The following is a 15960-nucleotide window of genomic DNA, read 5'->3' on the forward strand; positions in this document are numbered from 1 at the left end:
ATGGAGATGCTTATCTGCATACCATTAATCACAAAAAACATATACCTGTGTATTTTTTTTTGGTTTTTTTGTTTTTGTAATTCAGGCAAGGCATTATTGGCACCACTGCTCTATGTATTTTTTTTTTTTTGGCCTCGTCACACAGCTGGCAGGATCTTAGTTCCCCAACCAGGGATTGAACCCAGGCCCCAGCAGTGAAAGTGCAGAGTCCTAACCACTGGACCATCAGGGAGTTCTCTATACCTATGTATTCTTTTTTTTTATGATTATTATCTGTATGTTAGTTTATGAGCACTGCCATAACATAGTATCACAGACGAGGTGAGCTAAACCATAGAACTTTATTGTTTCATAGCTGTCGAGGCTGGAAGTCTCAAATCTAGATGTCCTCAGGCTCGGTTCCTTCTGAGGCTGTGAGGGAGGAATCTGTCCTGGGCCTCTCTCCTTGGCTTGTAAGGGGCCATCTCTGTGTCACAGGACGTTCTCCCTGTGTGCACATCTTCTCCAGATTTCCACTTCTTATAAGGACACCAGTCCTTATTGGATTAGAACCCACCCCAATGGCCTCACTTTGACTGGATCACCTCTGTAAAGGCCCAGTTCCACATAAGGTCACGTTCCGGGGTGCTGGCGGCTAGGACGTCAACTTATGAATTTGGGGGACTTCCCTGGCGGTCCAGTGGTTAAGACTCCACGCTTGCACTGCAGGGGGCACGGGTTCGATCCCTAGTTGGGGAACTAAGATCCCACATGCCATGTGGCACAGCCAAAAAAAAAAATATATGAATTTGCGGGAAACACAATTCAGCTGATAACCGTCTATAAAACATTTTAGAAATGCAGCCTAAGATCATCTGTCTTTTCTTTAGAGAATTATAACTAACAGGAATTTTAACCAGACATAGGTTCTTGGCGGGTTACGATGTTCTTGGGTGTTGTGTGCAGTTTGTCAACTTGCATGTATTTGATAAAGTTTCAGCTAAGAAGAAGATGCCTTACACATGCATTTGTAGTAAATTCACATTATCTCGTCTATGACACAGGCATGGGAACCCCGGGAAGACCTGGGCTGTGCCTTGAGGCCCGAGAGCACAGAGGCAGTCTACGCAGCAGCCCCCGTGGAGGTGGATGCTGGTGCGTCCATCACACTGCAAGTGCTGGTCCCCACCCCGGGGAACATCTCTTGCCTCTGGGTCTTTAAACACAGCTCCCTGAGTTGCCAGCCACACTTTGATTTACCAAACAGGTAAGCGGGGGCGGGGCGACATGCAACCAAAGGGATTTTTGGAGGAATCGTTCGGTGCCATAAAAAGTCTTTCTTGCTTCATGCAGAGCTTCTTTTCAAATTTCTGTATGTGTCCATTGTAACCCGTATCTCCAGTGAAGTAAAGGAAACTAAAAAAATAGTTAAGGCATGGATACATGACCTTTTATAGCGGTCAAAACCCATAGGACCAAAACCACAAAAAGTGAATCCTAATGTAAACTGTGGACTGTAGTTAATATCCATAGTGGCCCATCAGTTGTAACAAATGCACCACACCTGTGCAAGATAATAATAGGAAAACTCTGTGTGTAGGTGGCGTGGAGTCGGGGGGAGGGTATATGCGGGATCTCTCTGCACTTTCTGCTTCATTGTTTTTTCTGCTTAATTTTTCCATAAACCTAAAATTGCTCTAAAAAAATAAAGTCTATTCATTTAAAAAGGTATATAGAGATGTACAGGTATATTTAGGGCTTAAGAAAGCAGTAATAGCAAGTAAAATGTAAAATTTTTTTTTAATTGGATTTTGTCTAAAAGATAAAAAGTTAGGAAGTTTTCGTTCCATTTTGGTTAAAGTAGCAAGGAGCTTGCTAGTTAAAGCAGTGAGAAGGTTCTTTCTGGGAAATCCTTGGTGAAGGATTTGCCTATTTTGTTTCACAGTATGATAAGCAGAATTGTGATGATATGTGGTACCCATAAAACATTTTAGCAAGAAATTGATCTGTGTGTGGGGGGAACATTGGTCTCAGGATCCAGAAAGGTGTCTTAGCCAAGGTTTGCAGATTGACGGCCAAGCCTGTATCTAACCCTGTGCTGACCAGGTGGGGCAGGAAGCCAGGGGCACAGGCCATTTAAACGCCCACTTGCTAACTCTAAGGTGCTTTAGTCTCTAGTTCTTGGGGTGCCCTGGTGCCCCGAAGCTGTAGAAGAGGCAGTGTCTTTCTAGGAACAGTGCAGGAAATGGCCCCTCAATGACCCAAAGTGCCACCTGACTGAGACCCGGGAGAACATCTGTGACTGACGTGTACCAAGTCTTCACATTGGTTTCTTTAAGGTCAAACCAATGTTTAAGTAATGTTCAGGACGGTAGCTAGAATTTTGAAGTTTGGTCCTAAGTCTTGGGGCACATTCATTTTCCTTTCCTCTTTCGAGGCCATATTACTCACTTCTCTTTTTTGCTTACTTTTATCTTGGGGTTAAACCAAAGCACTCTTCTATTAAGGATTTTGGCTTAAAGGAATGTTCTGGTCATCTTATGAAGACCTGGTGCCACACCAGTTCTTATTGGATTGAGACCAAAAAGTGAAGTAACAAAGCAGGGTTCTTTTTACTCTGCTGAAAGATTGCCTTTTTTGTTCTAGGACAGGCAGCCAAAGTCATAGGTCTTATGTGGATTAGTTAACTTAGTACCAAAACATTTTTAGCAACTTCTCCCCCTAGTAAAGAGTTATAGAAATTAAATCTGGGCTCAGACCCGTAGCCAGGCAGATTGCATACCTAAGGTTTGATAACCGTCTTAGAGTTTTGTATGATATGCCCAAGAGATTGCGCATAATACTAGGAGAGTGAAGGTTCAGAGAAAGAAAGCACATCCCCAAAGTAGCTGCATAAGCAAAAATACATATATGTCTTACTAATTTACTTCCTATATGAACACAAGCACAAGTACTCTGGAACCGTGCTGCTTGGAGCTCTAAATCAGGGCTGTTCAATATCGTGTGCTCTTGGTTTGCCTGTGATTTTGTTAGAGTTCAGATTTTGATTCAGTAGCTGTGGGCGGGGCCTGAGGTTCTGCATAGGCTCCCAGCTGATGCCTAACTTGGAGCAGTGACATCTAAAGGTCAGAAAGTGCCCGTTTAAATCTAGCACTACTCAACAGACTTCTAGAGAGTATTTTAAGCTTTAAGGAGATTAGCTATCACGAAACACACATCAAACTTGCTTCTTTGAAGAGAATGCCCCTAGCCAAATTTATCTTTACCAAGTATCTGAAAAGTTAGAAATACTCACATTGAGACATCTCTCCTTTTACATCTATGTGATATATCAGTGCAATTATTACCCCATAGGAAAATGCTTTGTGTCTGATTCTGCTTGAATTCTTTCCTCGGCGGGGGAGGGGAGGAGGGGAGGGCACAAAACGGACTGTTTTTGACCTCAGTGACTCTTGCTTGTACCTTCATCTGGTTCTGCAAATGGGGCACCGAGGCTGGTGGCCAGGAGACTGGCAGATAAGCCTGTGGAAGATGCTTTGTCGTTGGCGGGAATGGTCCCCCGCTGCTGAGGGGGGCGTCCCAAGTCTGTGCAGTTTGGTGGGAGTTTTCCCTCCAAGGGGCTCGGGCGGCATGAGGTGAAGGTGCTCACTCCGAAGGGCTGGACTGGGTTAAGGTCAAGGTCAAACTAACCAGGCCAGGCTGAGTGCCAGGCACAGGACAGGAGCTGCGGTCTCCACCGAGATGGACCAGAGCCACCCAGCCACCTTCTGACTCGGTGTGAAATTCGAAGGTTTTCATTTCACACGTTTTCCAGATGAACCAGTTCTCTTTCTTGTGTTTCAGAGGAGTTGTTTCCATGGTCATTTTGAAAATGACAGAAACCCAAGCTGGAGAATACCGACTTTTTATTCAGAGTGAAGCTACCAATTACACAGTATTGTTTACAGTGAGTATGAGAAGTAAGTGCCGCTTGCTACTGGGTATTCTCCATAATCTAAAGGAGCGGTTAGAAGAGAACATGGCTTTTGTGAGTCATCACCTACCAGTGTTGGTTTGTTAGCTGTGACATATGTGCACGTTAGTATGAGACGTTAACAACAGGGGAGACTGTGTGTACGGTGTGTGGGAACACTCTGTGATATTCTCGCAAATTCTCTAAAACTCTTTTAAAGTAATGGCTTTATTAAGTGCTAAATAAATAAATGGAGAAACTAGGTACATTTATTTGTGCCACTTGAAGAATGGTTAAAAAAGAATGTTATTTCCATCAATTTATTATAGTCAAACATTTTTAAATTTGAAATAAATTGTGTTTATCTGTACATTAGAAATTTAAAAAACAAAAACAAAGGAGCAGTTGGAACCCAACAGCTCTTACAAGCTGCCCCAGACACATTAGCTAGGTACCCCTCAATATGTAGTTGAATTAATTGAACCCACTTCAACCACCCCATCACCTGTTGAGACTCTGATGTGACGCACAGACTGTGAGAGTGAGCCCTCTTCAGAACCCAGGGCCTTCTCTATTTTTGGGCTCCCCATTTTTTTCAGCGACAGATGGATAACAGGGAAGAAGTAGAAAGCATTTTGACCTTGGAGTCAGAAGACCTGAGTTCTTATATGGGATGTGAGACGACCACTTTGGGCAGGTCACGTACTGTCTCTGAGCCTCAATATTCTGATCTGTAAAATGGGGATACACATACCTCACAGGATTGCAAGAGCTTAGCGCTGTCCAGCAGAACGGTCTGAGACAATGAGAACGGCTGTGTCTGCTCCGTCCAGTAAGGTAGCCACTGGCTACATGTGGCTGGTGAACACTTGAGATGTGGCCAGTGTGACTGGGCACCAAAGTTTTCATTTTATTTAACTTTAATCCATTAAAGTTGACTTTAAATAACCTGGTACCTACTGTGTTCATACAAACGCCAGGTCGCCGTGCAAACCCTCAGGAACAACACATATGTTCTCACGCAGGCAGGCAGCTGTGCAGCTGGCAGAACCACCACCTGCGTGTCTTCTAACATCACCTTCTTTCCACCCGGTTACGTGCAGGCCTGGCGGCTGTGCGGACGCAGCCTGTACCCACTGACTGCTTTACCCCGCGTGACACACGGGGAGCAGAGGTGGCGGTGTTCACATGGGTCCTGCTGCCTTTAGGGGCCAGGGCAGTGCTCCAGAAACACGGGGTGTGTCCGTTGTAAACCAGGCTCCCTGCCTACATCTTGGTGTGTCTTGCCAGGCGGCGGGTGCGGTGCATGTGCGTCCAGCCCACAGCGGCTCCCCTTGGCCAGGGGCCTTCTGCCCGCGCCGTCGCAGGTGACCGGCTGGCTGAGAGGTGTGGAAACGGGCAGGACGGCTCGAGGCTGAGCGTGGCCATGTCCACACCCTGGGCCACATGGCTCTGGGTCTCGCGGTCAGAGCTGCGAGCAGAAGAGCACCTTTGGCTGTTTCAAGTCCCGCAAGTGTCCTCTGACCGGGGCTGGGGACAGGGTGCTAGGTCCCAAAGTCAGCCTGTCAGGCAAAAACCCAGCCAAGTCAAAATTGGTCAAAATTTGTTTTGAAAGGCACTTCAATTATTCGTATTTATAGGACCAGGGCCCTGGAAGGTCAAAAGTCAAGAGGTACCTCTTGTTTCTCTTTGATTATGGTCGAGTTCCCTGTCCGCTTCCCAGTCCCTGACCCCTCTCTGTGGAACAGTAAGTCCTCAGGTTGGAAGAGAATAAGAGATTTCTTACTCTCTCTCTCTTTTTTTTTTTCTTTTAGGTCAAGTGTGTATACTTGAATTTGTATAATATAAATGGGCACCTTCTGTCTTTATTATACTTAGGGTAACTTCTTTTCACTTAAGATTTATAAAGTAAAAATAGCACAACAATTATTCAAGTAAGCTGTAACTGTTTTTAACGTGCTGCTGGGTGGTGGGATTCAAAAGACTCAGGTGGGGTTGACTCGGCAACAGTCAAGTGAAAAAGAGGAAAGGGTTCAGTGAACCACAAGTTCAGTATTAACCAACAGTGTGGCATGGTTGCTAAAAAAGGAAATCTGAACCTTGGCAGCGTTCACGAAAATGTAATGTCTGGGTTAAGGAAATTAATGGAAAATTACTATTTTCAGTCCTACATTTTTTCAGATAAATATTGACAGGACAGAGCAATCAGGATAATGAAGGTCTTGGAATTCCTTAAGTTAGGAGCAGCGGAGGGAATTACGAATGTTTAGCAGAGAGAAGGAAATATTTTGAGGAGAGGAGAAGATTGATTGCAGTGTAACGAAGAGGAAATTCTTCTGGCGTGAGTCAGGAAACCTGGGCTCACTAGTTAAAATGGCACTTTGATGGCAATGATCTCCCTTGACCTCAGTATTTGATTTTAAATATTTGAAAGATTTTCATATGGAAGCAAAGCTCACTTAAAAAAATTGCTCTAGAGGATAGACTTGGGACCAATGGTCAAAAATTACAGGGAGAGAAAGTAAAAACTACCACAAAATGGGAAAAGATGTTTGCAAGTCACATAATCAGCAAAGAATGAATAGATGAATAGTCATAATAGATAAAGAACTTCTATAAATCAATAAGAAAAAATCAGTAGAAAAAGGAACAAAAGACTTGAGGAGGCATTTCACTATCGTCAGTAAACATATTAAATTAATAACTGAGACATGCAAATTAAGACCACAATGAGACCCTGTTTTATACCCACCAGACTGTTGAAAACAAGTGGTCATTACGTGTAAAGTGGAGGTGCTCACACCACATGGACCAGCGGTTGCACTCCTAGGTGTACTGTTAAACAGACTTACACACCGGCCTCGGTAGAAATGCACAGAATGTTCACGGCACCACGGTTGGTGATACAAAACACAGGAAACAGCCCTAATGTCCACTGCAAGAAAATGGAAGCATAGATTGTGATACATCCACCAATGGAACACAGTATAGTGGTAGCAAAATGAATTAAGCATAGCTACATGCAGAACCATGGATGACTCTTAAACACATAAGGTTGGATGAAAAACTGACGTCGTGAAAGCCTGCATATTGAGTGATGCCATGTGTTGAAGCTCGAAAACAAACAAAACAAGTCAATATATTGTTTCGGGCCACACATCCAGGTGGTGGACACGTTTTTGAAAGTATGAGAATGATAAACACAAAATTCAGGATAACGTTAACCGGGGTCGAGAGATGGGGAGAGGCACAAGAGCAGATTCAAAGGTATTCATGACTGTTCTGCTTGTTAAGTTGAGCATGGGTCCATGGGAACTTGTTTTTATTATTATGCTTCAAAATTTAGTCTTCATATATTCTTTGGTATATATATATATATATACACACACACACACGTATACACACGTATATATACACACACACACACGTATATCTAAAGTTTTATATACTATTTTAAAACAATTTATTATAAGGAGGAAGATTGAAATTTAGCATAGGGAAGCGTTCTTTAAAAAAAAAAAAAAAAGGTTTCTTGAAAAATGGCAGGATCTCCTCTGGAAGGTCATGAACTCCTGTCTCTAAGGGGTCCAAGCAGAAGAAGGGAGTTTATGTGTTAAGCCCCGTGGGGAGGGGGAGAGGGAGCTGGGGGGAGGGTCGAGGTGTGAGGCTCCGATGCGAACAGGAAGCTAAACCAAGCCTCTCAATTCTGTTCCAGTTCCACCTCCATCCTGCTATATTTCTGCCTAGTTCTAGATAAAATTATGGAAAGAAAGTTGGGTCTTAAGCTATATAAGTATGTGTTATAAACTATGTGATTTCTACTTTTCTTTTTCCCATGCGTATCGATATTTGTGTTTTTACATGGCTTCAATCCACTAAATTTGAGTTGTCTTTGGATTCATGAAACACCCAAAGACATTAGCTAAGAGAATAAATGCTAAAGTTGGCATTTCAGCCAGAGTTGAATTTAATGAGGAGGGAGTATGTTATTATATATATTTGGAGTGGAGCAGAAGACACCGCTATGGTATAAAAGATTAACTTTTCATCACGGTGCAGAATTCTTCTTTTGAAGAGGCTGCTGAGACAGTTATTTTCTTTAATGTTTATGATATTAAACACTTTTAATATTAAAATGTTAATAATTTATGATGCTTTAGATACACTGCTTTACACATTAAGGAGACCTTACTTTAGAAAAATGGAAAATCAGGACGCCCTGGTCTGCATCTCGGAGAGCATTCCAGAACCGACCGTGGAATGGGTGTTCTGCGATTCACAGAGTGACAGGTACGACATGTGGAGAGAGAACTGCTATTATGACTTTACTTTTCCGGTCTTTTTCTAATATAGTTGACATCATACTGTCTGTACAATTTCTTACCATGTTAACAGGAAACTTTGGCTTTTTAAAGAATGATTGGCATGGACTTCCAAGGGAGGGTGGTGGGGGTGTCGTGGACCTGTAGGACCTCCCTGGCTATCACACGACACGAATAAGAGCCCTTTTCAGTTACAGGGTTGCCGCCTCCCTAAGCATTTGGTTTGGGAAAAAGAAAGGTCCAGAGTTTAGTGTATGATTCCCTTTAAGTAAGAAATCCCCTGTGAATAAATGTTTAATTTGTGATTATTCTGTTTATTCTGGAAGAGCAGTTTGATATGATCATTTAGGGATGTAGAATCTGCCTGGGTTTGAATCCTGGTTGAACTTGTGTGGCCTTGAACTTAACCCCTCTCTGCCTCATCAGAAGAACGGGAGTGGGAGCAGTACTTACCTTATACAATTGCTCTGATAAGTAAATAAACTTGTACCCGTGAAGCACATAGAACAGTGCCTGGCAGATAGTAAGGACCCTATAAATGTTTACTTTTGTTTTTCATGTGTCATAGCTAAGTGTTCACAAAATAAGGGTTTATGCCATTTGAACTATTTAAAATTCACTAAACAACTTTTATTGAAAAATGGGACTAAAGAGAAGGAGAAAAAGTAAAAAATCAGGTTACCAAATAATATGAATGGGATCCCAAATTTTAAAGGAACAAGAAGTAGAGATTTCCTATAGATATATATGTAATGTGTGCACAGAAAAGAAAAAGATTAGAAAGCTACATGCAGCAAAACAGTAACAGGTCTCTCATGCTGGAAGGAATATGGGCGATTTAAAATTCTTTTCTTTGGGTTTTTCTGGATTTTCCAAAATGAACATAATGATTGTTGCCTTATAATTAAAAAAAAAACCCTCAAGGAATAATGCATAAACAAAGATAAGAATACATTTAACTAAAGTGATAAAGAGAAAAAAAGTGACTCTGCACAGATTCTAAAAGCCGTATCTGCTTTGGGAAAGGAGATGGTTAGGGAGGTGGGAGAGGAGAGGATGGTGGCTGACTCCCTGCAAGTGACACCGCTGTCTCCTCTGTGAGCTCCGGGGGCTCTGGGGACTTGTGCAACTCTGGCCTCTCTCCCTCTCCCCACTGGTTGTCCTCTTCAGAGCATCAAAGAAAAGATGCCTACACCTTGTTAAGCTGTCTTAAAACCTAATCATGCTTTTCCTTTTCTCCATTTTTCTCTTTCTCCCCCCTCTCTGTCTTTTCTCAATTCTTCCATTCGTTCTGTCTCTTTAATAACAGCTGAGCGGTCACCAAACACAAAACCTTTTAAACTGTTTTATTATGTGATTCGGTCTCCTGTTAATCTAATTGGGTGAGATCAGGAATAACTAGTTGTGAGTTGGTTTACCTTGTGACCTGCTCCTGTCCTGATAAGCTTTCTTATCAGGCTCTTAAACTCTAGAACCTTTCATTTGGTTCTTCTTCTAAACATTCATTTGTGATTTTAAAAGATGTTTAGTCAACTGACATTTATTTTTTCATTGCAGCTGTAAAGGAGAAAGTCCAGCTGTCGTTACAAAGGAGGAGCGCGTCCTCCGTGAGTTATTTGGAACAGACATAAGGTGTTGTGCAAGAAATGAGCTGGGCAGGGAATGCACGACCCTCTTCACTATTGGTAAGACCACGGTGTCGTGCCCTTCTGTGTTCAGTGACTGTTCCTTAGAGACAATCTGGGACTAGTCATCACCCCTAAAGTCCTCACTCAATTTCAAAAATTCTGTGGTTCCTTCAGGCCATTTCCAATGTAATATTATGGTTTCTGCCAGTGCTTACTTCTTCATAAGAGACTAGTCAATCTCTGAAAGACTCTTTTATTTTGAGATGGTTGGCAACATTTGAGATGCCATTAAAATCTTTGTTGTGCAGAATGTTCAGGATATATTTTGTATGAGGGAAAAAAAATCACTTTTTTTCTTACCTGAGATGTTTTCATCTTCTAGATCTAAACCAAACTCCTCAGACCACACCGCCACAATTATTTCTTAAAGTAGGGGAACCCTTATGGATACGGTGCAAAGCTGTTCATGTGAACCACGGATTTGGGCTCAGCTGGAAATTAGAGAATAAAGCACTGGAAGAGGTGAGAGGATGAGCTTGCATCCTGAAAATGCAGAAAAAAATGAACCAAGAGTCCAGGTGGAAATCACTCCATTCAAATTCTGTTTTATTAAAATCTAGGGCAGCTACTTTGAGATGAGTACCTATTCCACAAACAGAACTATGATACGGATTCTGTTTGCTTTTGTATCATCAGTGGGAAGAAACGACACTGGCTATTACACTTGTTCCTCTTCAGAGCATCCCAGTAAATCAGCTTTGGTCACCATCCTAGGTAATGCAGGCTGCGCACGTAATCTGTACTCATGTTTTTAGTTGTTTTAGTGTGGAATGTAAGGTAGGTACTGCAAATTCTGCTTTCAGAATAATGTTAGTATCAAAAAGCTGAGAAAGAAACTAAATTAGGAGAGCTTTGCAAGTATAAGCTACCCCTTCCCTGCCCTTTCTGGTTAAACCAAGGCCGCCTGAATGCCACCACCTTTGCAGTCACCATGATGTAATGTGACCCTCTGTTTGGGGATTTTTGTCTTCCAATAGGCTGGAAGTTTCCTAAGGACAGAAATAATCCCTTCTATCCTGTAGTCCCAAAACCTGGCAGAGGGCCAGACACAAAATGAACCCTTAGTGAGCACTACCTGAGAACTGTCTCTCAGGGCAGAGATGAGTGGCTGAGAGGGCGGGACATGCACTTAGATGCGTGGAAATGTGGGTGCGCTGCGGAGGATCTGCCAGGCACCACACTTTAAGTAATCTCGGAGTAGGTGGCAGCCTTCAGCCATCATGAAAATGCTAAGAAATGAAGGGATTCTCTTATTAAACTAATAACGAAGTGCTGCTTATGGAAACCTTGTGAATATTGCCAGCTAGACTATCCTGTTTGCACCCCGAGATTACTTTATGCGGGATGTGTCACGAGGGGGCCGTTCTGACTGGGGACAGGGATTGTCGGTGGGTCCCTCTGTGTTGGCCAGGCTGGGGGGAGCCCTTCCACCCCCTTGAACTTGTCAGCAAAATCTAGGTTTATTTATATATTTCTTTGGGAATACAGCCAATTCTGAGAGGAATCAGAAGGTGATGTGGTCAGGCTTATAACTGGGGACAGAACTCCTCTGCATTTCTTGTTCGACTATCAAATCTGAGTTGTCTTGCACAAAACTGATGCATAAAAATTTACTTATCGTCTCAATATCTTTCCTCCATATGAGTCTCATTATCTAATGTATAAATGCATTTATTTTTTACAGAAAAGGGATTTATAAACGCTTCCAAATCAAGTGAAGATTATGAAATTGACCAGTATGAAGAGTTTTGTTTTTCTGTCAGGTTTAAAGCATACCCACAAATCAGATGTACGTGGACCTTCTCTCGAAAATCATTTCCTTGTGAGCAAAGTGGCCTGGGTGACGGGTACAGGTGAGCAAACACAGACCACGTCATCATTGCTGGCACGACCCTTCTGGTGGCCCTCAAGAAGGGCGGTTTTGTGTTTTAAGTTTATGTGCTGTGACGTTGACAACTGAAGATGGGAAAGCAAACAGCGGATGTGAGGGCACAGTGGCAGCTCTGTAATCAGTTCAGATAGTGTCACCCACGGCACGAAAAACGGAAAGAATCGTATCAGTTTGAGTCTGGCATTTTCTGAGTCACTGGGTCGTTACTTCCTGTTTGAGGGTACGTGCTATTGGTACACGGGGTCTCTCAGCCCGTTTGCAGATGACTGAGGAAGTAAAACCTCTCAAAAACAGGAAAACACTACGTATAGGTGTGTTGATTTAAGTTTTCAAAAAATAAATGCAGAAATAGCTCAATGATAAATGCTGAAGGCAAATCTCATTTTCCTGGGGATTTGTCCAACGGCACGCAAGTTTCTCTTGTGGGAGAAATGCTTCAGGCCCTCTTTGGAAAACAAAAAGACAGCTCTTCTTTTTTTTAAATTGAAGTATCATTAACTTACAATGTTGTGTTAGTTTCAAGTGTACATCACAGTGATTCATTTATACATACATACATACATATATATTCTTTTTCAGATTCCTTTGCATTATAGGTTATTACAAGATATTGAATCTAGTTCCCTGTACTAGACGGCAAGTCCTTGTTGTTTACCTATTTTACATATAGTAGTGTGTATATGTTAATCCCAAACTCCTAATTTATCACTCTCCCCCCCCCAAAAAAAAAAAACCAGCTCTTCTTTGTATTTCCCATGGCTGTGATATCCCTTATCTCCTAAAACTAACCCTAGGTAACATGGCTTCAGGATAGATTATGAGCTGAGAGGCACCTGCCATCTCTCAGACACGTCGATGGTTTAGAGTAAATCACCGATGCTCAACAAACGGGTCCATAACCCAACTGTACAGGAATCAGCTGGGTGAATGTTGGGAACGTGGATTCCTGGCTCGCATTCCAGACATGCTGAACCAAAATGGGGGCTCAATACCCAGATTCTACTTTTTTTTTTTTGGCCGCACCGCCCGGCACACAGGATTTAGTCCCCCGACCAGGGAATGAACCCTCACCCCCTGCAGTGGGAGCGCATAGTCTTAACCACCGGACCGTCAGGAACGTCCCACCAGATGCTACCTTTTTAATGAGAACCTCTGGTGATTCCTATCACATGTCTGGATCTGTGCCGTGTGGTACAGTAGCCGCCAGCCACGTATGGCTATTGGGAGCTTGCAGTGCGGCGGGTCCCAGTGCAAGTGTGCTGTGGCTGTAACATGCACAGCGGATTTTGAAGACAGTATGAAAAACAGAATGAAAAATATCTCAATAATTTTTGTCTTGATTATATGTTAAAATGATAGTATTTTATATATATTGAGTTACATAAAATCTGTTATTACCGTTTACTCCTTTTTACTTTTTAGATAGCTCACTGTAAACTTTAACGTAGGTGACTTGCATTATATTCCTATCGGATAGCACGGGTCTTGGTGAAGAGTCAGGGTTAAGCTCTTTTCATCCTGATTCTTCTCGGTTTGTTTCCTGATGACTGTGCTGTCCTATACCCCAAAATGATTTGTAACTGATCCTTGTTTGCTTTTTTAAGCAAATGCTGTTACACGGGGTTTGCCTGGAACTGTCCACCCTCTCTCGCCCAAGCCTCCTACTGTTCGAAGCATTGATTTTTCAAGTAATTAAGAAGGCAGCCTTTGGATGGACACACAGTCCCCTAACTCCGGGCTTCTCAACAGCAGCCTGTTGACATCCTGGGCTGGGTAACTCTTCATTCTGGGGGTCTCTTCTAAGCACGGTAGGGTGTTCAGCATCGTCCCTGGCCTCCACCCGTTGGATGTCGGTAGCACCACGACCCCCAGTTGTGACACGCAGAAATATCTCCAGACTTCGCCAACGTCTCCTGGTGAGAAAGAGTTGCCTGGGGTTGAGAACCACTGCCTTGGAGAGGCCACCCCACTGTCATAAGCCCTTGCGCTGAACCACCAGCCTTTTGAAAGCAGAAGGCAGGGAGTCAGCCCCTCTCCTGCTAGTTGAGCTGACTCCCTGCCTTCAGGATGTGAGTGCCGTCCCTTTCCCCGTCCTTCTTTGGTTTTGTTTGTTTTGTTTCTGTTTGTTTTGTTTCTGTGTTCAGGCCACGCCGCACAGCGTGTGAGATCTTAGTGCCCCGACCAGGGATCCATCCATGCCCCATGCATTGGAAGCAAGGAGTCTTAACCACCGGACGCCAGGGACGTCCCCTCCCCGTCCTCCTTCGTATTGTGCCCCTGTGTCAGAGAGGCTCTTAGCACGGTGGGATTCTCTTTTGAACCTGATTCAAAGAGACAGAGGATCCACTCAATTTAGTTCAATAAGTATTCTTTTCATACCTCCTTGATGGGCTCGATGCCGTGAGGGGCTACGAGGGTGAACAAGGCGGTATCTCTCCCCAGCTCCCTCAAGTTACACAGGCACATGTAAGTCCTAGAAACTGCCTGGGAGGTCCCTGCTACTTGTGCTGGTGACATCTGGCACAGTTCTTAAGATCTGACAGGCTCACTGATTAGAGGACCGTGTCTCTGCTATATGGGTCTGAGGCCAGTCTAGCGGGCTAGTTAACCTGGTTTCACCCCATGACCGCACTCTGCAGCCCTGACCTCAAGTAGTCATCTTCTGGAGGCAGCTAAATGAATACATCAAATTCTGATTTCCATCGTGACGTGGACCTCTCATTCATAACTACCTGGTGATAGAGTCAACCTCTTTGTGTGTTGAATCCCACCAGTGAGTTCATGACCTCCGTTGGGATAGGTGCTGTCATTTCTCTGTCTTTGTACAATGCCTCGTGCAGTCAAAGGCTGTTTAGTAAATGAACGAATTCATCACCACCCCTAAGAAGCAGCTCAAAGTGCATAGCCTGGGCCCGAGAAGAGTCAGCGGCGTACACTTTGCACTGCAAGGACCGCCACACTCACCACAACACCTAACTCACGGCGCTCACCACGACACCTAACACTCAGTGTTTATTTTATTCAAAAAGTTCTTGAAGAGCCACAATATTAATTGGTGATAACCATGTACTGGGCGTGATGGGCCAGTAGATTCACAAAGCCAAGGTGAGATGGAGCCCAAAAATTGAACACAAGTGCTCTAAGTGTTGTCAGCTCTCCACATGAGGTTCTGAGTTGTGATAGGGGATGCAGATTAAATTCTAACCTGAGTTCTTTTCAGTTTTTTTTATTATAAACAGTTCCAAATTTACTCATAAGCTCCAAGAATAGTGCAATGAGCATCCTTTACCCACTGCTTAGGTTCAACAGTTTAGTCAAACTGAATTTTGTTTATGAAATACAGTATTTTCCTCATGGGGCCAGAGAGGACTTTATAAGCAAAGTGACACCAGTTTTTGTATGTAACCGAAAGGTCTGTGTAATAACAGTACTCCTGAAAAAGCTTTGGTGCGGTCAGAGCATGTGTGCCAGAAATCTTGCTGCTTCCCCACCTTCCTGGCTTCGTTTCTCCAATTTACTTCCTCAAACATGATACCAAAGTTTATTAGGGCTTGGCTTTATGTGTTTACATTTTATGAAATTATAACTTTCCAGCAGTCCTGACAGCCTGGTCTTGGGAAAAGGTTCTAGCATATTTCATCTGTTAGTTTGCATGATTTCCTATCTCTGTAGACTTACGTCTAAACAAAATCTGCCTTAGCTTTTCCTAGTTTCATGGTTAAAACACACACACACACACACACACACACACACACACACACACACACACAAAACAACTTATTAGGATGTTATAATTATTTAAGTAATTTCTTCTCAAAGAGTCTCCTTAGGCGTTTCTTTTTCCCTGAAATATTTAATTTCCCAACTCTAGGAAGTCTAAGTGCTGTTCACAAGAGGCACTAACTGAGCACTTACTGGTACCAGTGGTGGAATCTGGCTTCTAGGTGGTGAGACGTGGTCCTTCTCAGGACAAACGAAAAAGCCAGCTCTCAAGTTAATAAATGATATGTGATTCTACAGGAGGAATTTTCGTGGTTCCCTGAAGGAGCCCTGAGCGTATACAGAAAAGAAGGAAAGACGTTCTGGGTGTAAACAGCGGGAACCTCCAGCCAAACCCTGCCCCCTCAA

General features: G+C 43.2%; 1 protein-coding gene across 1 annotated transcript in view; it reads left to right on the forward strand.

The window, feature by feature from the left end:
- Positions 1–15960, forward strand: part of FLT3 (fms related receptor tyrosine kinase 3) — a 67596-nt gene that overhangs the window by 22933 nt on the left and 28703 nt on the right. Inside the window, exons 3-9 of the mRNA XM_057707216.1 lie at positions 1044–1246; positions 3823–3938; positions 8092–8221; positions 9811–9938; positions 10264–10403; positions 10502–10655; positions 11626–11794. Coding sequence (XP_057563199.1) covers positions 1044–1246; positions 3823–3938; positions 8092–8221; positions 9811–9938; positions 10264–10403; positions 10502–10655; positions 11626–11794 — 1040 coding nt within the window. The remainder of the gene's footprint in view (positions 1–1043; positions 1247–3822; positions 3939–8091; positions 8222–9810; positions 9939–10263; positions 10404–10501; positions 10656–11625; positions 11795–15960) is intronic.

The sequence above is a fragment of the Hippopotamus amphibius genome, chromosome 14 (genome assembly GCF_030028045.1).
Source record: "Hippopotamus amphibius kiboko isolate mHipAmp2 chromosome 14, mHipAmp2.hap2, whole genome shotgun sequence".
Lineage (NCBI taxonomy): Eukaryota > Metazoa > Chordata > Mammalia > Artiodactyla > Hippopotamidae > Hippopotamus > Hippopotamus amphibius.